Source organism: Macaca nemestrina, chromosome 2, assembly GCF_043159975.1.
Source record: "Macaca nemestrina isolate mMacNem1 chromosome 2, mMacNem.hap1, whole genome shotgun sequence".
In the NCBI taxonomy this organism is placed as follows: Eukaryota; Metazoa; Chordata; class Mammalia; order Primates; family Cercopithecidae; genus Macaca; species Macaca nemestrina.
Genome location: NC_092126.1, coordinates 116840053 through 116864818, shown reverse-complemented (window position 1 = coordinate 116864818; position 24766 = coordinate 116840053). Strand labels below are relative to the sequence as shown.

At 45.6% G+C, this 24766-nt stretch overlaps 1 protein-coding gene and 1 non-coding gene across 2 annotated transcripts in view; both read left to right on the top strand.

Annotated features, from left to right (window-relative positions):
- Positions 1 to 13808, top strand: part of LOC105480571 (decapping mRNA 1A) — a 61795-nt gene extending 47987 nt beyond the window's left edge. The window contains exons 7-10 of the mRNA XM_011739646.2: positions 3753 to 4511; positions 5716 to 5781; positions 8706 to 8924; positions 9323 to 13808. Coding sequence (XP_011737948.2) covers positions 3753 to 4511; positions 5716 to 5781; positions 8706 to 8924; positions 9323 to 9403 — 1125 coding nt within the window. The 3' untranslated portion in view covers positions 9404 to 13808. The remainder of the gene's footprint in view (positions 1 to 3752; positions 4512 to 5715; positions 5782 to 8705; positions 8925 to 9322) is intronic.
- A 134-nt stretch (positions 13809 to 13942) lies between these two features.
- Positions 13943 to 14046, top strand: LOC112426472 (small nucleolar RNA U13). The gene has a single exon (XR_003017801.1). It is a non-coding gene; the product is annotated as a small nucleolar RNA U13 (small nucleolar RNA).
- Positions 14047 to 24766: the final 10720 nt, after the last annotated feature.

Here is a 24766-nt window from a genome sequence, read left to right as displayed (position 1 = left end):
GCAGGCACCTGTAGTCCCAGCTACTTCAGAGGCTGAGGCAGGAGAATGGCCTAAACCTGGGAGGCAGAGCTTGCAGTGAGCTGAGATCCAGCCACTGCACTCCAGCCTGGGCGACAGAGCGAGACTCCGTCTCAAAAAATAAATGGATGGATGGATGGATGGATGGATGGATGGATGGATGGATGGATGGATTGGATGGATTGGATGGATGGACGGATGGATGGACGGACGGACGGACGGACGGACGGACTACCAGGGAGTTTTAAACATACAGCTGTGTCCTTGATGATTCTTTGCATTGGGAGTGACCAGGAGGTTTATAATGGCCTAGCCTTGGTCATCTTACCAGGTGTTTTGTTGTTGTCTTGCATTGTGGGGTATAATATTCTAGGAGCATTTAATGAATTTTTGTTTGTTACTCCATGCTTGCTATTAAGACCACATGGTGGGCTGGGCGTGGTGGCTCACGCCTGTAATCCCAGCACTTTGGGAGGCCAAGGCATGCAGATCACCTGAGGTCAGAAGAAGTTCGAGACCAGCCTGGGCAACATGGTTAAACCCGTCTCTACTAAAAATACAAAAATTCGCTGGATGTGGTGGTGCGTGCCTGTAATCCCAGCTACTCAGGAGGCTGAGGCATGAGAATTGCTTGAACCTGGGAGGCGGAGGTTACAGTGAGCTGAGGTCACGCCTCTACACTCCAGCCTGGGCGATAGGGCAAGACTACGTCTCAAAAAAAAAAGACCACATGGTGTTTATGTGATTACAGTTTAAGCCAACTTCAATTTAATGCTTTTTGGGCACCAGACATTATATTGAGAATTTAATTTTCACAACAGTGCTCTGAGATCATTGTCCGAATGTCCTCGCTTTTCAGATAAGGAACTAAATTAGAAAGATTGTGCTGGGCTCAATGGCTCACTACAAAAAATGTAAAAATAAACTGAGCATGGTGGCATGCACCTGTGGTCCCAGCTACATGAAAGGATTGTTTGAGTCTGGGAGGTTGAGGCTGCATAAGCTGTGATCACACCACTGCATTCCAGTCGGACTGAATGAGACCCTGTCTCAAAAAAAGAAAGAAAAAGAAAGATTATGTAATTTTCCCAGTTAACAGCTGAGGTGTCTTTTTTTTTCAGACCCTAAACTCGACAGTTTTTTTTTTCAGAAGAAAAAATATGAAGAAATTGAACCATATAAGATCTTTAGTGTTTTTTTTGTATCCACAGTTTAAAATTAGATATTGATGCTGTCTTATATTTGAAGTGAGATTAGTGGAATTTCTTTATTGAATATTTTCTAAGGTGAAATGGTTTGGTATGAACCTACAAGTTTTTTTCAACTGTGGGAGGTTCTTGCCTCTTCCTCCACAACAGTTACTTTTTACTGACTACATTTTTTCAGACCTGCCCTGTCCCTCTCACCTAGTAGATGATGCTGTCCTCATACCAGGGAGAGAAGACAGAATGGCACTCCCTTAACTTTCTGTCCTTCACATGCAAACTTGTGTGCATGCTCATCGCTGCTGGCCCTCTTTCCCTATTGTCCGACATGAGCCCCTCCTGACACGGGATCTCTTGCCTTAAGCTCCCTCTCTCCTCAAACTGACTTCCCCCTACTCCCTGAAAGAACTTTGGGAGAGAGCACTGTTGAGTGTCTGCTATGTACTGATGGGATCTGTGGTCCTGGGTAGCGGTGCCATTACTTGGGTAGGCAAGTCCAAGAGCAAGAAAGGCAAGGATTAGGAATACGTGAGAAAGAGAACCCCTGCCTTGGCAAACTTGCTCTCCATGTTGTTTGGAGTGCTGACATTAAACACGCACTGGGTTCCATACATGTCAGCCTCTACCAGCCCTCCCTACTTTATAGAGGCCTGAGACTCAGAGAAGTGGACTGCACTCCTCAGGCCACACAGCTGGAAAGGAGCAGAGCCAGACAGCAGTGGTTGGCTCCAGGCCCTGCCTCTGGGTGGTTGATAGGACATCACAGCTATGTCGCCACAACCTCCTGAGGGGATGCTTTTGCTCCCTTGACTTGTATTACCATTTCTGTGTTTTAAGAACACAAAATAACATTACCATTTTGTGTTCTAAGTACCTCCAGGTTCTAGAGGTCCCACAGAGACCTCCAGACATGTTCACAACTAACTTCAGCTTCCCCCTCTCCCTAACCCTAGGGACTCTTCCTGGGCTGGCCTGCCCAGGCAGTGATACCACCACCCAATACCCAGATACCAGGGTGTCCTCTCGGCTCCTTGCTCCTACCTGGCCAGCCACCAGCTCCTTCCATTCCAACTCCAGTTCTCATCCTCTTCTCTGCCAGTATCTTAGTCCAGACTCTCCTCAGTCTCGCCCCTACAATTTGTCCTTTATGTGGCCAACCAAGTGCACCTCCTAAAATATAAAGCCTGATGGCTCATCCCCTGAACATGTCGCCATTGTCCTGTGGATAAAGTCCAGATCCTCTAACATGTCTCAGATACTCTGCAGTCTGCCCACTGCTTCTCTCTTTCCCTGTCACCCTCCTACCCAGCCTCTGACCCAGATGTGCTGAAGCACGTGTGGCTGTCTCAGTGGCCGTGCTCCCCAGCCAGCTCACCACATCCCTCCCCAGTTTCACTTTTTCTAGCACCTTCCCTCCCACTCGACTCTGCAGTTCTGCCTAGTGTGGGGCGCAGAGGGGGCTGGGGGGCGGGCCTTACCAGTTGTCCTGGCCTCTTTTTTCACATCACAGTGACAGCACAATGCCTGGCACCTGATAAATTCAAGAATTTTTATCAAATGGATGAAACAAACATTTGCCTGGACAAAATTGGGTTTGTTTTCCTGTAGTAATGTGATCATACCATAGTTTTATCAATATTATACTAATTTGCAGTGTACTTTGGGGCCTTACAGACTTTCTGAAGCCTTGAGAATCGTGTTTCAATGAACTAATTTTTTCAGTATAAACAGATCTAAACAACTAATTCAGTCATTTTAGGAATAAAAAGTTGAGGCTGCCTGTGTTTTCAAAGTACTTAGGTGTGTCTCCCACTAAAATGTAAGCTCTGTGGGAGCTGTTGTTACTCCCTTACTGCATCCCGTGAGCCCAGGTTAGAGCAAGACCTGGCACCCTGTGAGTACTCAGGAAATAAAGGTTATTGACTATGGAAATGTTGCTTACAAGTACAGGAAAGCACAAAAGTTTTTCCTTTGAGTGGTTATAGTGTCAATAAGCCAACTTACTAAAATATATATAAATTTTAAATTGTCAGGCTTAAATGCTTTGCTTTTTCTTAAGAATTCTGTGGCTAGAGAATAAGGAGAGGTAATGGCCCACTGTTAAATAGCTGGATTTATTTTCTGATTTATCAGAGATCCAATGCCTAGCGTTTCATTGAGAACAGTGAAAGGTGGAATCACCTGATCAGCATTCGGTCCCTGTGTCTCCTCTAGTGTCATTTCCTTATGTGTTGCTGACATGAGACAATTGGGCACAGTCAGCTTTGCCAAGAAAAAGAATGGTGAATTCTGATCCTGCCTCCCAGAGACCCTAAAAATTTGAATTATATTACCAATGCAAACCACCAACCTGGGGACACTGGATGAACTTGGGCCTTAATCCTTAGTACATCTTCAGTTTTGTCCATTCCTTATTTTTATACTCCATCCATCCTTGATTCTGTACAATCTTTGACTTCTGGAAAAGAAGTTTGGTTATGCTGTTTTATAAGAGACCTCTTTCACTGGGTGGTTTCATTTGTTTTTCAGTCTGCTCCATCTGGACACAAGCATCTGACGGTAGAAGAGTTATTTGGAACCTCTTTGCCAAAGGAACAGCCAGCAGTTGTGAGTCTGGATTCAGAAGAAGTGGAGAGGTTGCCAGGAGATGCCTCCCAGAAAGAGCCCAATTCATTCCTACCATTTCCCTTTGAGCAGTCAGGAGGAGCCCCTCAATCAGAAACCCTGGGTGTCCCTTCTGCTGCCCACCACTCAGTCCAGCCTGAAATCACCACCCCGGTGCTAATCACTCCAGCCTCCATCACACAGTCCAATGAAAAGCATGCCCCAACCTACACAATCCCGTTGAGTCCCGTTCTCAGTCCCACTCTGCCATCTGAAGCTCCTACTACACAGGTTCCCCCCAGCTTACCTCGAAACAGCACCATGATGCAGGCAGTGAAGACCACGCCTAGACAGAGGTCTCCACTCCTGAATCAGCCAGTCCCTGAGCTAAGCCATGCCGGTCTGATTGCCAGCCAGAGCCCCTTCCGGGCCCCTTTGAACGTGGCAAACACAGCTGGCACATCCCTCCCAAGCGTTGATCTTCTCCAGAAACTCAGGTTGACCCCACAGCATGACCAAATACAGACACAACCACTTGGGAAAGGTGCAGTGGTAGCCAGCTTTTCTCCGGCAGCTGGTCAGCTGGCCACACCTGAGAGCTTCATAGAGCCTTCCTCTAAGACAGCAGCAGCGAGAGCGGCAGCCTCAGCCTCCCTGAGCAACATGGTGCTTGCTCCCCTTCAGGTAATGGCAGGAGGGTGGGGGTGGGCATGGTGGGTAACTATAACTGGATGGGATGAAACTACAGACCTTGGTTTTAACTGTCATGACACTGACAGTTTTGAAGAGTTGTCCCTTTAAAGTATGTCGGGCTAGGAGACAGCTGAGGTAAGAAGCCCTATCATGAACAACCAAGTAATTTATTTTCCTATCTGGATATGCACTTTAGCAGAGGTTGTATGTTTGTTTTGCTTTTGCCCAGCATTTCCAGGAGTCCTCATTTGACTCAGGACCAAATTATTCCAAAGCTTAACTCCCTTCCTATCTCCCACAGCACTCTCCTAGAGTGCCTGCCTTGTGCCAAGTACCCTAGAGGTGCCATAAGAGCATCCTAGACTTGAAGGTATGAGGTCAAATAAAGCTGATTTTTTTCAACTGTCCACATTTACATCACCTTATCAAGAGGTGCCATGCTGCCTAGATCTCTCATCTCTATCTCTACAGACTCAACAGCAAAAATATGCCCAGGCTGCAGGACAGACATCACATGTTCTCACTTTATTTGAACTCATGGAGATAGCGAATAGAAGGATGGTTACCAGAGGCTAGGAAGGTAGGGGGAGGTGGGGATGGTGAATGCATAAAAAAAAAAATAGAATGAATAAGACCTAGTATTTAATAACACAACAGGGTGATTATAGTCAATAATAATTTAAGTATATATTTTAAAATAATGAAAAGAGTATAATTAGATTGTAACACAAAGGAAAAATTTGTGAGGGGATGGATACCCCATTTTCCATGATGTGATTATTATGTATTGCATGCCTATATTAAAACATTTCATATACCTCATAAATATGTACACCTATGTACCCACAAAAATTAAAAATTATGTATATTCCTGGGCTGTCCCTGGCTCTTAGAAGGGATACAGGTCTCAGGCTTTTCTTTAAAGATACCTGAAAGGCTCTGCACCCACCCCTTCTCTCCGGAACTAAAGAGGAGAGGCTGTCGCAGAGCTCTCATGCAGTTGAATTGTTGGCTGCATAGTTGAAAGTTTCTGTCAGACTCTTCCCTTGGGAATCTAGGAACTAGTTAATATCTGAACCATTTTCTATTACTAACCTAGATTTTCCACTGGGAAAGTCTTCTTCAATTAAGACTAGGAAGTCTTCTTAATTGAAACTTCTTATATCCATCTATCTTTTCTTCATAAACGTTTCAGTCTATGCAGCAGAACCAGGATCCTGAAGTATTTGTCCAGCCTAAGGTGTTATCCAGTGCCATCCCGGTAAGGACTTGCTTTTTCTTTCTTTTTTTTTTTTTTTTTTTTTTTTTTTTTTTTTTTTTTTTTAAGACTAGTCTGGTGCTATAGTGAGAAGGTAGAAAGAGTAGAACAAGGAATTTGATCTGTAACTGACTGTGAACAATCAGTTGAGCTAACTCACTACCTTTGGACCAGCCAGGACTCCCTCTTTCTAAAGGATACATTATGTATTTTTAAGTTCTTCTGCTGGATGTGAAGTAAAAGGTTGTCAGCTTAGTGAAAAGAGTTAGCTATGGAGCCCAGCCCATCTTAGATGCCTTTCCTAGGCCAGGCACCTCCCACCCCCGTCCTGGCAGAGTCCATTACTGTGGCCTCTGTGGATCTTGAGGCATCTGCATGGATATCTTCCTTGACTGTGTGTGTAGAGGGCATGGTGGGCCCTTACTCAGTATTTGTGAACGGGTGACTGCTAAGAGTGTGGTAACCTGGCTTCTAAGTAGGAAATATTGCCCTGGAGGAGCTGTGATGTCCCAGGTGGCAGAGCCACTATCCTGCTACAGTCCTCTCATTTCCCATTGCTCTGAGAACAAAGCCTCCCAGGCCTGTGTGTTCTGTCCCGTTTGTCCTCCCTTGCTTCGTTTTTTGTTGTCCCTACTCTACATCACCCACTAACCTTGCAATGCACACAGGTTTTTTTAGCTCCCTAAAGTCATTTCTGTTTTCCTTTGAGCCTTTGTGCCCTCCTTGAGTCTTGGAGTTTAAATGGGAACCAGCTTCTGACTGGTCTTATATCTTGGAGTTTAAATGGGAGCCAGCTCCTGACTGTTCTTGGAAACGAGCCTCTTTTCTGTGTGTCTTGTCCTTCTGCATGGTGATCTATCTGCAGGAGCTCTCAGCCTGCTTTTGCACCAAAAATAAAGAAAGGGTAAATAGCTCAGATGCCAAAAACCATACCCTTGAAACTGGCCAGCTCTGTGCTCTTTGTAAATGAGAAAGTGACATGTAAGAGAAAGAAATGTAGATGTCTGTTGATTGTATCAGATCTGAGGATACTGAAAATACTGATGATTACTGGTTTTTTTTGTTTTTTTTGTTTTTTTTTTTTGTTTTTTGTGAGACGGAGTCTCGCTCTGTCTCCCAGGCTGGAGTGCAGTGGCCGGATCTCAGCTCACTGCAAGCTCCGCCTCCCAGGTTTACGCCATTCTCCTGCCTCAGCCTCCCGAGTAGCTGGGACTACAGGTGCCCGCCACCACGCCCAGCTAGTTTTTTTTGTATTTTTTAGTAGAGACGGGGTTTCACCGTGTTAGCCAGGATGGTCTCGATCTCTTGACCTCGTGATCCGCCTGTCTCGGCCTCCCAAAGTGCTGGGATTACAGGCTTGAGCCACCGTGCCCGGCAATTACTGGTTTAATATATTCAGATAATTAGCTGGAATTAGCCTAGAAGTACATCTAAATGGAGGAGAGAGGTAGATGTTAGCTTTATTTTTAAGAAATTTTCTCATTGCTTTCTATAATGGTATAAAAAAATAGATTGAACATAACTGGATTTGGAGTTTTTGTTTTTGTTTTTGGTTGTTTTTGTTTTTTTTTTTTTTTGAAATGGAGTCTTGCTTTGCCGCCCAGAGTGCAGCTCACTGCAACCTCCACCTTCTGGGTTCAAACCATTCTGCTTCAGCGTCCCAAGTAGCTGGGATTACAGGCGCCCATCACCACACTCTACTATGTTTTTGTCTTTTTAGTAGAGACGGGGTTTCACCATGTTGGCCAGGCTGGTCTTGAACTCCTGACCTCAAGTGATCCTTCCACATAGGCCTCCCAAAGTGCTAGGATTACAGGCATGAGCCACCGCTCCCAGTCATAACTGGATTTTTAAATTCTTTTTTATTGCAGTATGATTTACATACACTGAAATGCAGATTTTTAGAGTCCAGGCATGGTGGTTCACACCTGTAATCCCAGCACTTTGGGAGGCCTAGGTGGAAGGATCACTTAAGCCCAGGAGTTCAAGACCAGCCTGGACAACATAGTGAGACCTCATCTCTTACAAAAAAATCAAAAATGAGGGGAGGATTGCTTGAGCCCAGGAAATTGAAGCTGCAGTGAGTGGTGACTGCACCACTGCACTCCCACCTGGGTGACAGAGTGAGACCCTGCCTTAAAAAAAAAAAAATGCAGATTTTTTTTTTTCTTTTTTTTCTTTTTCTTTTTTTGGAGGCAGAGTCTTGCTCTGTCACCCAGGCTGGAGTGCAATGGGTGCAGTCTTGGCTCACTGCAACCTCCACCTCCTGGGTTCAAGCGATTCTCATGCCTCAGCCTCCCGAGTAGCTGGGATTACAGGCGTGCACCACCACGCCCGGCTAATTTTTGTATTTTTAGTACAGATGGGGTTTCACCATGTTGGCCAGGCTGGTCTCGAACCCCACCTCGGCCTCCCAAAGTGCTGGGATTACAGGCATGAGCCACTGCGCCCAGCCAAACAACACAGATTTTTAAATGAGTTTTTGACACATGTATGTATTATCCCTTAGGCAACCCAATCAATATGTAACATTCTGTCACTCCAGAAAGTTCCCTCATGTCCTCTTCCAGTCATTTCCCCAACTCCCCTCCCAAAAAGCCTTTACATTTTGAATTTATCATAGGATTTTTCTTACTGTGCATTCTATACTGTTATTTCTCTTACCTTCTGTGGCAGTTGGACTTGGCTTCCTGTAACGATTCTAGGACGTTCTTATATAAATGGGCTCGTCATCCCTTAGCTCACGGAAGTTTATAACCAGATGCTAGATGTTCAAATGCTCCTACTGAATGTTTACCTGAACCCGAAACAGTCTGTCTCTGGGCTTCACTCTTCTGCTGCTTGTGCCTGTTTCCACATGCTCCTTATTCTGGGCCTGGCTACTGGCTTCTGCACTTTGGTACAAAATGACCATTGTTCCTCTCCAGGTTGCAGGCGCCCCACTGGTTACTGCAACGACTACTGCAGTGTCTTCAGTCCTGCTGGCCCCAAGTGTTTTCCAGCAGACAGTAACAAGGTCTTCAGATCTTGAGAGGAAAGCCAGCTCTCCTTCTCCTCTAACTATTGGAACGCCAGAAAGTCAGAGAAAGCCTTCCATTATTCTCAGCAAGTCTCAGCTCCAGGATACGTTAATACATCTCATAAAGGTATGTAGGATACCAATTTTATCTTTGATTTTTCATTACTTAATAAAAGAAATTGTATACATTCCTCCTACAGAATCAGTTCATAAAGTAAATTCAAAAGACTAGCTGGAGGCCGGGCAAAGTGGCTCACACCTGTAATCCCAGCACTTTGGGAGACTGGGGCGGGCAAAAAAAAAAAAACAGACTGGGAGTACTGTTTCTCTTTTTTCAAGCATACCGTCCTGGTGGAGAAATATCTGCGCGAACTCAATATATTAATCATGATTGTCTCTGGATGGTGGGATTATCAGTTATACAAATCATTTATACAATTTTTTTTCCTAAGCTGTTACCAAGGAAGTAAAATCTGTTGAGGTAAATGTGGCATTCGTATCCTTAACCTTTCCCATCTCTTCTAGAATGATTCCAGCTTCCTCAGTACACTTCATGAAGTCTACTTGCAGGTGCTGACCAAGAACAAAGACAACCACAACCTATGACTGGAGCAGAGTAAGTCTAAAGGCAGAGTGCTAACCTCAGAGACAAATAGGCTTCATCATGGAAACTTCGGAGCAGAACATCGAGTTTGAGAATCCTGAAATTGAGCCTATGAGAAAGAGACTCATTTCTTAAGAATGTTTTCCAAGTGACATTCTCAGTGATAATGGAGGTTTCACTGTGAAGCATCACCAGCAGACCTTTGTTTTGACAAAAAAAAAAATCATTGTGTTAAGTTATGTGGGTGTTTTCATCAGCTAGGAGCAAGGCTGTGGAATAAGGAATCTGATTCTCAGCTCGCTTTCACTTTCAAGGACTTACAGAGGAGTAGTCACCAGCCTCACAGCAGAAGTTCAGCCTGGCCCCCACCACTTGCCCCAGCCTACCCCATAGAAACAGGCTTTGGGCTGACAGTCAAGTTCTAAACAGAGTAGAAGGCAACTCTGCAAAGTAGCTTCGAGTTTTTAGGACCAGAATTTAAGCCGGCAAATTGGGAATGATTTCCTCAAGTGAAATGTATTTTATATGAATGCCCCATTTGGGCCTTAAAAGTTGTGAAACTTCTTAATAGTGTTTTGTTTTTAAGTGCCCCAGTCCTGCCCCGCAGCAGGCCCCCAGTGCAGCATTACCGTTTGAATAGGGCACTGTCAGGCTCTGGTGGTGTGGACACAGGCACGTCACACCTTTGAAGGAAGGCTGGAACTGGGAATGCCCACATCCTATCAGATCTTCATTTTAGGTTGAACTCTCCAATGGTTCTGAAAATGCTAAGTTTGTGTGTGAAGCACAGCCTTATTTTCCTTTTCTGTCATTGTTGATTGTTTTCCTTAACACTTTGACAAAAGGACCTGTGGACCAATCTGACAAAGCCATCCTGGTTCCTTTCCTTGAGTGTACTGAGAATAGTTTTAAAGCTATGCAGAAAAGGGAGCTGTTATTCACACTGCCCTTATTTTGTTGTAGAATTATGGAGTTAAAAGAAAATGTGATTCCGAACTCTACCAATGTATTCCTAGGCTGTGAGTACTTTCCCAGCCCAAAGTGTGAAAATATGTAAAGAAGCTTTGTTATGCTGCTATTGATCTGCCATGATTTCTATTTATTCTTTTATAGCATGTAATGGTGTTTAGTAATATTTTAATGTAGATTTTGATTTATTTCAGCAATAGTAATTTTAAGATATTCTTTGAATGAAAGTGTCTTTGTTTCTATGATACAGGTCATTTTGTAGTATTTAACCAATTAAGATGCACTGCTTACTTTTTATGAGCACTATTTAATGATGGGGTAAAAACCCAATTGGCTCAACCAGCTAGCATAAGGATTAGCTGTGAATAATGCTGACAGATATGATGGTTCCTTGGGAACAATCATTTAAGCTTTAATGGTAACTCAATCATAAGTCCATAGATTATTTTTTTCTAGCTGAAATTCTAGAAAATTACTTGTGAATTACATACTTGTTTTAGTTTGGTCTTAGTTTTTAGCATAAAGAATGATTGGCTTTTGTTGATCTAAACATGCTTCCTGGACAGGGTTTCTGCTTCTCATTTTAGTGTCTTCTATTGCTGTCTACCTAATTATGTGTGAATTGTGCAGAATTCAGGGAAGCTTATAAGTTTTCATGCTCAATTATGAATAGTTTGTTTTCACAGATAGTGTGTAATTTAAGCAACCAAAAATGAATTGCTTATGCATCATCTGGGAACGAGAAAGCTATAGTAGGATACAGAGTGTTGCTGACACCGAGAGATGGTGTCCAGGGAGCCACGTGACTTCCATAAAGTGGACGCACCAGTAGGTGTGATTGCACCTCAAATGTGGTCTCAGTGGGCTTTGGTGAACAGACGAATCAAGGGATTCTTGAATTGAAATTATGCTTTTGAGTATGTAATATTATGAGAGAGTTAAGAGAGGATATCCTAAAGAGAGTCTGTGATCATATTAATTTTCACCTTTAATGCTAGGAATGGATATGATAGACAGTAAAGAGAATCTATGATAAGGCTTCCTTAGTGTGAAAGTAAACTTAAGTGCCCAAGTCATGAAGATTTGAAAAGGGTAAACCTGTTTCACCTCCCAAATTTATATATTCAAAGCATTTACTTAAAATTCAGAAGCCAGAAGTTCATGTCATGATTACCAGGAAGTTCAGGCCAGAATGAATCTCTAGAGAAGCCAGGCCAAGCCTGGATAATTGCAGTTGGATGACCCTGGCCCAAAAGTCACAGTTCAGTTGCCTTATTCCTAGTTCAGGCTTACTATCTAGAACCTCATGCTAGCTTAGGTTGCATGTTTACATTGCTGCAGTGTCTTTACTGGAAGCTTAGTTGAATCGAAATGGACACCGAGATGGAGATGCTTCTGGCTAAATTTCGCAGAACCCCAGGAGACCTGCATTTAGACCACTCTGTCCATTTTTGTGCCCACCCCCACCCCCAGGGTCTGAGTGTGGGCTCCAAGATGAGCAGCCCGGAGCTTGGAGGAGAGGTGTGTCTGGGGCACCACTGGTGGGTGGTACTGCTCTTCTTTTTGTTGTAGTTAATGTGTTGTCTTTTAATGGACTCTCACACCTCCCAGACAGCCTTGTTCCCTTAAGGCAGAAGCTCTTCTTCATTGTGTCCCTCCTGGGATTCAAAAGGTGTGAGATTTGGCCTGCTTGACTTTGAATTCAAGTTTTGCAAGTGACTCTCAGTGTCAGAAGCATTTCATGCTGTCCACATGTGATATGTCCACAGCTCACCTTCAGAGGCTTAGATGTAGCCATCACAGAGAGTGGTATTTTGTTAAGAACCCAAGTCCCAGCCTGACCAACGTGGTGAAACCTTGTCTCTACTAAAAATACAAAAATTAGCCGGGCGTGGTGGCGCACGCCTGTAATCCCAGCTACTCAGGAGGCTGAGGCAGGAGAATCACTTGAACCCGGGAGGCAGAGGTTGCAGTGAGCCGAGTCCGAGCAACTGCACTCCAGCCTGGGCGACAGAGCGAGACTCCATTTCAAAAACAAAGAAAAAGAAGAAAAGGCCGGGCACGGTGGCTCACGCCTGTAATCCCAGCACTTTGGGAGGCCGAGACGGGCGGATCACAAGGTCAGGAGATCGAGACCATCCTGGCTAACACGGTGAAACCCCATCTCTACTAAAAGTACAAAAAACTAGCCGGGCGAGGTGGCGGGCGCCTGTAGTCCCAGCTACTCGGGAGGCTGAGGCAGGAGAATGGCGTAAACCCAGGAGGCGGAGCTTGTAGTGAGCCGAGTTCGTGCCACTGCACTCCAGCCTGGGTGACAGAGCAAAGACTCTGTCTCAAAAAAAAAAAAAAAAAAGTCAAGCTGGGCCCCTATCTACAGGGGGACACACAAGCTTAGTTTAGTATATGTCTAACCAGATTTTGCATGTCAAGCATTTGTTCTTTTCCTGGCTTATGTTTTCTTGTAGAAATTATATAAACCCTATCATCCACTACTAGGTAAATTTTTAAACCATGCAGCTTTATTACTCTCCTCCCCCAAAGAATGTAGTTTGAAATTTTCTCATTTCTGTAGTAGAGGCCCCTAACTGCCATTGTATTACTAATAATGCAACATGAAATTGAAGGTGCCTAACTGCTCAAAAAACAAAATCAGCCATCATACTGTAACTCTGAGAAGAGTGAGAGGTGGCACAGGCACGAGTGGGCTCAGCCCGTGTGAGTGAGGAGAACTGAGGTATCACGGGGTGCGCATCCTGCATCCTGGCTGCACATTTGCTGCAGAGCATGTGTTTCTTTCTTGCCTCCCTTCGGTTTTCTTCAGTTGCGTTCAGTGTACCTTCTGGAACCAATAGTGCTCTCTGTTTTCAAGTCTCTCAAATGCTAAGATCTGAGCACAGTCAAGCAGCTTACACTAGGCTTTTTTACAGCTGTGCTTGAGAACATTTCCGAGTGGACCAGGGCCTCAAGGAGCCAGTTTTTCAGCAAATTTAGCAGATGTGTGCAGTGATTCCCTCCGTTTTGTATTTGACACCTTCATTTAAAATGCTAAGATGCAATATCATTCAAAGTGGGGAAAATGCAGAATTGTGTTTCCTTTTTATCCGTGTGATTCCTTAAGAAACATGTTTTTAAAATATGTGTTCTAAATGGTTTTTTATTCTGTATTACTGCTTTGGCCATGTGGCTCTCATGACTTTCATTGTACCAGATTCTCAGCTCCCTGAAATGTGGGGATGAGAAGCTCTGGAATTACAGCAAGGTTTTTGTTCCATGAGCGCAATACTGTATCATTAACATTTTTAATGGTATGGATTTTATACCATCTCTGTATGTTTGCAAATATTAAGTTATTACATGTTTTAAAATGAGCGTTTTTCATCCTAAATTTTATATGTTTGCAAATATATTTTTTTAATAAAATTTCAAAACCAAGTTTTAGCACCTACTAAAATTTAATTGTGTTTTTATTTAATTTGTAGAAATAGGAACTTTTGAGTTGCTGCACTTTGCAGAGTGCCATACTGGTGAAATGGGATGAGGCAAAAAAACAGAACTGACAAAACTGTTATCAGCTCCTTTTGTAGTTCATAAGCATGATGATTAGGTGTTCACACACAGGTGTGAGATGTGCCATCCTGAAACATTGTTACAATGTCGGCATATTACCTGTCTGACACAGAAAAAAGAAAGAAAACTGTTATCTACCTGTTTCCAGCCTGTATTGTCAGGGTTCTCCAGAGAAACAGACCTGATAGAAGATAGAGGTACATACCATGTGGTATTTCAGTCAACAACGGACCACATCTATGACAGTGGCCCCATGGAGTTATAACCCTATTTTTATCCAATCTTCTCTATTTTTAAATACACATATACTTATCCTTGTGTTATAGTTGCCTACAGTATTCAGTTCAGTCACATGCTGTACAGGTTTGCAGCCTAGGAGCCATAGGCTGTACCATGCATGTAGCCTAGGTGTGTAGTAGGCTATACCATCTAGGTTTCAGTTACCCACAGTCAACCCAGGTCTGAAAATATTAAATACAAAATTCCCGAAGTAAACCATTTTAAGTTTGATGCTGTTCTGAGAAGCATGATGAGATCATTTGCCATCTCACCCGGGCTGCGAATCATCCTTTGCCCAGCAAATCCACGCTATATATGCTGCCCACCAGTTAACCACTTAGTAGCCATCTCAGTTATCAGACCAACTGTCGGGGTATTGCAATGCTTGTGTTCAAGAAACCCTTATTTAATAATGGCCCCAAAGTGCAAGAGTAGTGATGTGGCAAGTCGGGTATGCCTAAGAGAAGCCATAAAGTGCTTCCTTTAAGTGAAAAGTTAAAGTTCTCAACCTTTTAAGGAAACAAAAGTCACATCTGGCCGGGCGCGGTGGCTCACACCTGCAATCCCAGCACTTTGGGAGGCCGAGGCAGGTGGATCACCTGAGGTCGGGAGTTCGAGACCAGCCTGACCAACATGGAGAAACCTCGTCTCTATTAAAAATACAAAATTAGCCAGGTGTAGTGGCACATGCCTGTAATCCCAGCTACTGGGGAGACTGAGGTAGGAGAATTGCTTGAACCCGGGAGGCACAGGTTGCAGTGAGCCAAGATCATACCATTGCACTCCAGCCTGGGCAATAAGAGCAAAACTCCATCTCAAAAAAAACAAAGAAAAGTCACATCTGAGGTTGCTGAGATCAACATAAAAATGAACTTTGCATCCATAAAATTATGAAGAAAAACTTTGCTCCAGTTTTGCCGTTGCTTTTTTTTTTTTTTTTTTTTTGGACACATTATCTGTCGCCCAGGCTGGAGTGCAGTGGCCTAATCTCAGCTCACTGCAACCTCTGCCTCCTGGGTTCAAGCAATTATCATGCCTCAGCCTCCCGAGTAGCTGGGACTGCAGGCATGCGCTGCCCACCGGGCTAATTTTTGCATTTTTTGTAGAGATGGGGTTTTGCCATGTTGGCCACGCTGGTCTCAAACTCCTGACCTCAAGTGATCTGCCTACCTCAGCCTCCCGAAGTGCTGAGATTTCAGGTGTGAACCACCATGCCTGGCCTGCTGCTGTACTTTAAACTGCAAGTTATAGCCATGGTGTGTGATAAGATGGAAGAGGTGGCTGAGTGCGGTGGCTCACACGTGTACCCCCAGCAGTTTGGGAGGCCGAGGAGGGAGGATCATTTAAGCCCAGGAGTTCAAGACTAGCCTGGGCAACAGAGTAAGACCCTATCTCTACAAAAAAATTAAAAATTAGTTGGGCATGATGGCTTGTGCCTATAGTCCCAGCTATTCAGGAGGCTAAAGTGGGAGGATCGCTTTAGCCCAGGAGGTGGAGGCTGCAGTGAGCCATGATTGTGCCACTGCACTCCAGCCTGGGTGCTAAACACCCTGTCTCAAAACAAAAGATGGAAAAAGCATTAAATTTGGTGGAAGACATGAACAGAAAATGTGTTCTGATTGACAGCAATATGTTGCACCAGAAAGCATTGAGCCTATCCAGAGACTTAAAAGATACCTTTAAATGGGGACACCAAGCTATTTACTACAAGAAAGGGATGGTTACACAGATTTCAGGAATACAGAAGGTCAACAGGAGCCTAATGCTATATCACAATGCCTACGTCATCACCTCACTTATCATCACATAGGCATCATACCATCTCATATCATCATGAAAGAAGGGTGAGTACAATACAATGATAGATGATAGATGATATAGATAGATTAGACAGATAGATAGCTTTCTGTTTTGGTTTTGAGACAGAGTCTCTCTCTGTTGCCCAGGCTGGAGGGCAGTAGTGTGATCTCAGCTCACTACAACTCCACCCCTCTCCCAGGTTCCAGTGATTCTCGTGCCTCAGCCTCCCAAGTAGCTGGGACTACAGGTCTGCACCACCACGCCCAGCTAATTTTTGTATTTTTTAGTAGAGACAGGGTTTTGCCACGTTAGCCTGGCTGATCTCAAACTCCTGACCTCAGGTGATCTGCCCGCCTCAGCTCCCAAATTGCTGGGATTATAGGTGTGAGCCACCATGTCCAGCCTACAATAAGATATTTTAAGAGCTAGGCGCGGTGGTTCATGCTTGTAATCCTAGCACTTTGGGAAGCCAAGGCAGATGGATCACCTGAGGTCAGGAGTTCAAGACCAGCCTGACCAACATGATGAAACCCTGTCTCTACTAAAAATACAAAAATTAGCCGGGCGTGGTGGTGCACGCTGTAATCCCAGCTACTCAGGACCCTGAGGCAGAAGAATCGCTTGAACCTGGGAGGTGGAGGTTGCAGTGAGCTGAGATTGCGCCATTGCCCTCCAGCCTGGGCAACAACAGTGAAACTCCATCTCAAAAAAAATAAAAATAAAAAGACGTTGACTCACATGGTTATACAGGCTGAGAATTCCCACTGTCTGCTGTCTGCAAGCTGGAGACCAGGAAATCCAGTGGTCTAGATTCCAGACTGGGTCTGAAGGCCTGAGAACCAGGAGCACTGAAGGCAAAAGATGGATATCTCAGCTCAGGCAGTCAGGCAGAGTTAATTCATTCTTATTTATTTATTAGAGATGGGGTCTCTCTATGTTGCCCAGGCTGGAGGAACTGGGGATCCTCCTGGTAACTGCTCAGGACAAATCTGCCTCCCGTTCTATTCAAAGTCATCCTTTTGCTCACTGAGAAGCATATTCTGATTGCCTCCTTTGGAAAGGCTTATCAGAAGCTCAAAGAATGCAACCATTTTTCTCTCACCTACCTATGACCTAGAAACCCACTCCTTGCTTCAAGCTTTCTGGATGGAACCAGTGTACTTTTTTTTTTTTTTTTTTTTTGAGACAGAGTCTGCCTCTGTCGCCCAGGCTGGAGTGCAGTGGCCGGATCTCAGCTCACTGCAAGCTCTGCCTCCCGGGTTAACGCCATTCTCCTGCCTCAGCCTCCTGAGTAGCTGGGACCATAGGCGCCCGCCACCTTGCCTGGCTAGTTTTTTGTATTTTTTGTTAGAGATGGGGTTTCACTGGGTTAGCCAGGATGGTCTCGATCTCCTGACCTAGTGATCCGCCCGTCTCGGCCTTTTTTTTTTTTTGAGATGGAGTCTCACTCTGTCACCCAGGCTAGAGTGCAGTGGTGCAATCTCGGCTCACTGCAACCTCTGCCTGCCAAGTTCAAGCAATTCTTCTGCCTCAGCCTCCTGAGTAGCTGGGACTACAGGCACACGCCACCATGCCAATTTTTGTACATTTAGTAGAGATGGGGTTTCACCATATTGACCAGGCTGGTCTCGAACTCCTGACCTCGTGATCCGCCCGCCTCGGCCTCCCAAAGTGCTGGGTTTACAGGCATGAGCCACTGCGCCCAGCCAAACATACTGTACTTCTTACATACATTCATTGATGTCTCATGTCTCCCTAAAATGTATAAAACCAAGCTGTGCACTGACCACCTTGGACACGTGTCCAGGACTTCCTGAGGCTGTGTCACAGGCACGTGTTCCTCAATCTTGGCAAAATAAACTTTCTAAATTAACTGAGACCTGACTCAAATTTCCAGGGTTCACACTAACATTCAGGCCTTCAACAGATTGCAAGGTGCTCAACCGCACTGCTGAGGGCAGGTCTGTTTTGCTCAGTCCACCCATTCAAAGGCTAACGTCTCCCAGAAACACCCTTGAAGGCATGCATACCCAGAAATCATGTTGAACCACCTGTGTAGGCACCCTGTGGCTCAGTCAGATTGACACATATAATTTTTTTTTTTTTTTTGAGACGGAGTCTTGCTCTGTTACCCAGGCTGGAGTGCAGTGGCCGGATCTCAGCTCACTGCAAGCTCCGCCTCCCGGGTTTACGCCATTCTCCTGCCTCAGCCTCTCGAGTAGCTGGGACTACAGGCGCCCGCCACCGCGCCCGGCTAGTTTTTTGTATTTTTAGTAGAGACGGGGTTTCACCGTGTTAGCCAGGATGGTCTCGATCTCCTGACCTCGTGATCCGCCCGCCTCGGCCTCCCAAAGTGCTGGGATTACAGGCTTGAGCCACCGCGCCCGGCCTGACACATATAATTAACCATCACAGCCTATTCCCAGGCAGCTGGGTCACAGGCCATATGGATTATTAGATCTGAAGCTTCTGAGTCCTGGTACCTATTAAATATTTCCTTCCTAGTAGCCACACATTGTGACTTATATGGGTAGACTTCTGGTTTTTTTTTTTCACAGACAGAGTCTCACTCTGTCACCCAGGTTGGAGTGCAGTGGTGCGACCTCTGCTCGCTGCAACCTCCGCCTCCTGGGTTCAAGCAATTTTCGTGGCTCAGCCTCCCGAGTAGCTGGAACTACAGGCGTTCGCCACCAAACCCAGCTGATTTTTTTTGTATTTTTAGTAGCGACGGGGTTTCACCATGTTGGCTAGGCTGGTCTCAAACTCCTGAAGTCAAGTGATCCACCTGCCTCGGCCTCCCAAAGTGCTGGGATTACAGGCATGATCCATCACGCCCGGCCTCATATGGGTTGACTTCTAAAGAACTCTCAGGTGACCAGGTACAGTGGCTCATGCCTGTAATCCCAGCACTTTGGGAGGCTGAGGTGGGCAGATCACTTGAGGTCAGTCGTTCGAGACCAGCCTGGCCAACATGGTGAAACCCCGTCCCTACTAAAAATACAAAAATTAGCTGGGTGTGGTGGTGCACTCCTGTAATCCCAGCTACTCTACTCAGGAGGCTGAGGCAGGAGAATCACTTGAACCCAGGAGGCAGAGATTGCCATGAGCCGAGATCGCACCACTGCACTCCAGCCTGGGCGACAGAGCAAGACTTTGTCTCAAAAAGAAAAAGAAAAAAAAAAGAACACTAAGGTTTCCCAGATAAAGGGCATAATGCTAATCATGGCCAAAAATACTTACAGCCTGAATCATTTCCCAGATTCAATCAATTAATGTGTCTTAAGCTCTTATGATGTGCTGGGCATCTAGGATGATAATGAAGAAAAGAAGCGGGGAGGGACGGAGGGAAGTAAAACATAATTATTATAGAAAATAGAGAAAAGTTTAAATGAAAAAAGGTGGGTTTTTTGTTTTTCTGGTTTGGTTTTTGTGTTTGTTGGTTGGTTTGTCGAGTCTCGCTCTGTCACCGAGGCTGGAGTGCAAAGATGCAGTCCTGGCTCACTGCAGCCTTATTTTTAGTAGAGACAAGGTCTGGTTCTGTTGCCCAAGCTGATCTTGAACTTCTGGGCTTAAGCAATCTGCCCACCTTGGCCTCCTAAAGTGCTGAGACTACAGGCATGAGCCATGGTGCCCAGCAAAAAAAAAAAAGGTTTAATCAGACATCTATCTAATAATAGTTATCATATAATAATGTAATCGTTGGTAACAATTTAGTATAAATTCTCCCTAAAATGTTTGCTATATTTGCCTGTCTTTGAGTTCACTCTTGCTGTATGAGTGTTACACACACACCCCCCTCAGTCATCATTAATGCTGCATGCTCATTCATTTAACACTTTAAGAATTGCTGTCCAGGTGGGCGCGGTGGCTCACACCTGTAATCCCAGCAGTTTGGGAGGCTGAGGTGGGTGGATCACCTAAGGTCAGGAGTTCGAGACCAGCCTGGCCAACATGGTGAAACCCCATCTCTACTAAAAATACAAAAAGTTAGCCAGGCGTGGTGGTACATGCCTGTAATCCCAGCTACTTGGGAGGCTGAGGCAGGAGAATCACTTGAACCTGGGAGGTGGAGGTTGTAGTGACCTGAGATTGTGCCATTCCACTCCACTGGCTCACACCTATAATCCCAGCACTTTGGGAGGTTGAGGCAGGTAGATCGCTTGGGCCCAGAAGTTCAAGACCAGCCTGGACAACATAGCGAAATGCTGTCTCTACAAAAAAATACAAAAAAATTAGCTGGGTGTGGTGATGGGCGCAATCTTGACTCACTGCAACCTCCATCTCTCAGGTTCAAGCAATTCTGCCTCAGTCGCCCAAGTAGCTGGGATTACAAGCGCATGCCGCCATGCCTGGCTAATTTTTTTCTTTTTTTTTTTTAATTTTTAGTAGAGACAGGATTTCACCATGTTGGCCAGACTGGTCTCGAACTCCTGTCCCCAGGTAATCCACCCGCCTCGGCCTCCGAAAGTGCTGGGATTACAGGTGTGAGCCACCGTGTCCGACCAGAATTCCTTTCTTGGCTCTGTTGCCTAAGTGATAAATTATCCTTGAGGCTTTTCATAGTGTCTGACGTCATTCATGTTACTGTTGTTTATTAAAAGCTTCTCACCTGCTGCTTTTCACCTGTCAAGCCCTAGGAAGCCAGGTAACCAAGTTCATTGGAATTCTGTGAAAAACTAAAGTCAACAGGTCCTGAATAAGAGCTGTGGAGTTTCCTCTGCAAATGAAACAGATGGGTTTGGGATTTCTTGGTTGTCTCTAAAGACATTTTCCCTCACTGTTTATGGGTCCTGGTTCATAGATTAGGTGTTGCTATAAAAAACCTGATCTTTGAATAAGAAGAGTATGAATAACAGCTTGTTGAGTCTTTTGAAAAGTAATGTTTGTCTCAGAGCTGTCAGGAACCAGACAGTCTCTCCCACGAGAGGACAGGTGGGAAGTGGTGCAGCCAGGCTGTCCATCTGCAGGAAGCCCATCAGATGAAGGCAGAAGGGAGCAACAGCAAGAAATAGCCAGTCACAGAATCAAACTAAGCTTGAAGCTCACCCTCCACTTCCATGTTTGACACAGTATGAACTGGCTGCCTGTTACACGTAATCTGAAGAGCCCTAAGAGCTTTCTAAACGGCTTAGATCAATTCAAGATTCTAAACCTCTTCGAGTTTGCTGAACAGAGTTTTAGGTAAGAAGACAGCTGCCACACTCACGCAGAGGTATAAGGAACCCATGCTGAGCCTATGCCACAGGGCTCCCAGCCCACGAGAGCCTTATGCACCTTACATGTCTCTTAAGGTTCACCAGGCTACATTAGCCAAAAGTAAAGACAGCTAGGCTGGACACGGGTGGCTCACACCTGTAATCCCTGCACTTTGGGAGGCCAAGGTGAGAGGACCATTTGAGCCCAGGGGTTCAAGATTGACCTGGGTAATATTACGACATCCCCACCCCTTACAAAAAATAAATTTAAAAATTAGCTGGGTGTGGGTGGTATGTGCCTGTGGTCTCACCTACTCTAGACACTGAGGTGGGAGGATCACTTGCGCCTAGGAGTTCAAGGCTGCAGTGAGCTGTGATTGTGCCACTGCATTCCAGCCTGGGCAACACAGCAACACTCTATCTCTAAAAACTAAAATAAGATAGGCCGGGCGTGGTGGCTCAAGCCTGTAATCCCAGCACTTTGGGAGGCCGAGACGGGTGGATCACGAGGTCAGGAGATCGAGACCATCCTGGCTAACACAGCGAAACCCCGTCTCTACTAAAAAAATACAAGAAAACTAGCTGGGCGAGGTGGCGGGCGCCTGTAGTCCCAGCTACTCGGGAGGCTGAGGCAGGAGAATGGCGTGAACCTGGGAGGCAGAGCTTGCAGTGAGCTGAGATTCGGCCACTGCACCCCAGCCTGGGCAACAGAGTGAGACTCCGTCTCAAAATAAATAAATAAATAAATAAAATAAGATAAAGTAAATCAATTAAACGACTGCTAGTAAGAGATTTCCTATAACCAGCAGAGATGGAATGGCTTGGGGAGAGGTGATGCAAAGTCAATGTGACAGTCGCATCATGTTCAACCAACATTTATTTCAGATGAGTTTGAATAAATTTGAAGTGCAATTCCCCAAGAAATCATAAGCTGATGTTTGTCATATTTGTCCTCTCCAAATCTCCTGTTGAAATGTGATCCTAATGTTGGACGTGGGTCCTGGTGGGAGGTGTTTGGATCCTGGGAGCGGATCCCTCATGAATGGCTTCCTGCCTTCCTCGTGGCAGTGAGTGAGTTTTCACTGTTAGTTCCTAGGAGAATTGATAAGGGTTTTTTTGGTTTGGTTTTTTTGTTTCGTTTTTTGGGGTTTTTAGCTTTTTGTTTGTTTTTGTTTTGTTTTGTTTAATTGAGACAGAGCCTCACTCTGTTGCCCAGACTGGAGTACAGTGGCGCGATCTCGGCTCACTGCCACCTGTACCTCCCAGGTTCAAGCAATTCTCCTGCCTCAGCCTCCCAAATAGCTGGGATTACAGGTGCATACCACCACGCCAGGCTGATTTTTGTATTTTTAGTAGAGACAGGTTTACATCATGTTGTCCACACTGGTTTCAAACTTCTGGCCTCAAGCGATCCACCCGCCTTGGCCTCCCAAAGTGCTGGGACTGCAGGTGTGAGCCACTGCACCTGACCGAGAATTGATTGTTAAAAGGAACCTGGCGCCTCCCCTCCTCTCTCTTGCCTCCCTCTAACGCTGGGATCTGCACGGGCCGCCAGCTTCCCTTCTCCTTCTGCCATGAGTGGAAGCTTCCTGAGGTCCTCGCCAGAAGCAGATGCTGGCTCCATGCCTCTGGCACAGCCTGCAGAACTGTGAGTCCAACAAACCTCTCTTGTTTATAAATTTCCCCCAGCCTCAGGTGTTCATTTATAGCAACACAGACTAAGTCAGTACATTCTCATTGATGGCTCCCCACCCCCCTGAGAGGCAGAGCTTATTCCGAGTGTAGCCTACTGGAAGGGCCACAATGTACACCTGTGCACACGCATGCGCGCGCGCACACACACACGACACCAACTTCCTGTCACCCCAGGAAGGGACACGAGCATTGGTTGTGGCAGGACTGATGTCAGTCCTTTAGTCTGAAGGAGCCCCAGATGGCCCCAGGCCCAGAATGTGGAGCCAGGAAGGTCGCCATGATCCACAGGGCAGCTGTTTTCCTACCAGGTCCCAGTCACCCCAGAACGGTGGCTCTGGCCCTGCCTGAGCCTCAGGGAAGCTCTAGGAGGCATCCTCTGCAGGCCGCTTCCCATCTTCTGCGATGTCTCTGAGTCAGCAGCGGAGCTCTGGCTTCTGAAGCAGGTGCAAAGTCTGGGCCCCTACACAGTTTTGCTACAGAAGCCCCATTTTACTGTTTCTCTGATGTGTCCCTGCCCCTCAGAGTCTGCCCCTTCCAGGCTAGGTGTCCTTCCCTGAATAGAGCTTTCTAGCATGCTGTCCCCATCTCGCTGGCACTGAGAGGCTTCCCTAACTTCTGTCTGACGCCCTCCAGCCTGGCCCTCAGGCGGGAAGGGGACCCTAGCTGTGGTGTGCGGACCGTCGCTCCCATTTAATGTGGGTCCTGCACAAGAGGCCTCAGCTCCACTGGACACCTCCACTCTTTTTAAAAATATTTTATAAATCCTTCTTTGCTATCTTAACCTGGAATTCATAGATAATATAACTTATGGCTACACACGCAATTTCTTTTTTTGTAAGAAAGATCTTTCGTAAGAAGGAGCTTCTATTTTTTTTTTCCTTTCATTTTTTTTTCTTTAAAAAAAAAAACAGTCAGCCACAGTGGCTCATGCCTACAATCCCAGTACTTCAGGAGGCCGAGGGGGATAACTTGAGCCCACTGCACTCCAGCCTGGGCAACAGAGCAAAGTAAAAATAAAAAGGTTTGGCCAGGTGCGGTGGCTCACGTCTATAATCCCAGCACTTTGGGAGGCTGAGGCTGGCGGATCACCTGAGGTCAGGAGTTTGAGACCAGCCTGGCCAACATGATGAAACCCCATTTCCACTAAAAATACAAAAATTAGCCTGGCTTGGTGGTGGGCGCCTGTAATCCCAGCTACTAGGGAGGCTGAGGCACAAGCATCACTTGAACCCAGAAGGCAGAGGTTGCAGTGAGCCAAGATCATACCACTGCATTCCAGCCTAGGTGACAGAACAAGACTCTGTCTCCAAAAAAAAGAAAAAGAAAAGAAAAGAATTTTTGAAAGGATTTTTTTGTACACACAATTTTAAAATAATACTCTCTAATTGCAATATAAAGCAGAAACGTTCATAATGAAATGTTTCATATTACATATGTATGGAGCACACCTGTAGTCCCAGCTACTCAGGAGGCTGAGGCAAGAGGACTGCTTGAGCCCAAAAGTTCAAGTCCAGCATGGGCAGCATAACAAGACTCTGTAAAAAAATTTTTTCTTTAATATGGAAATGCTTGGACACAGGTACACAAATTCCCAAAATGCCCCATAGAGGACCTCTGGTCTTCCCTCTGAAACCTCTCCATACATCACTGAGAAGCATGCTACTCTCCCACATAATGTCTGTGCAGGAGCCAGCCGCGGTGGCTCACGCCTATAATCCCAGCCCTTGGACAGGCAGAGGTGGGCAAATCACTTGAGCTCAGGAGTTTAAGACCAGCCTGGGCAACATGACAAAACCCATCTCTACCAAAAACACATACACACACACAAAGCCAGATGTGACGGCGCGACCTATAGTCCCA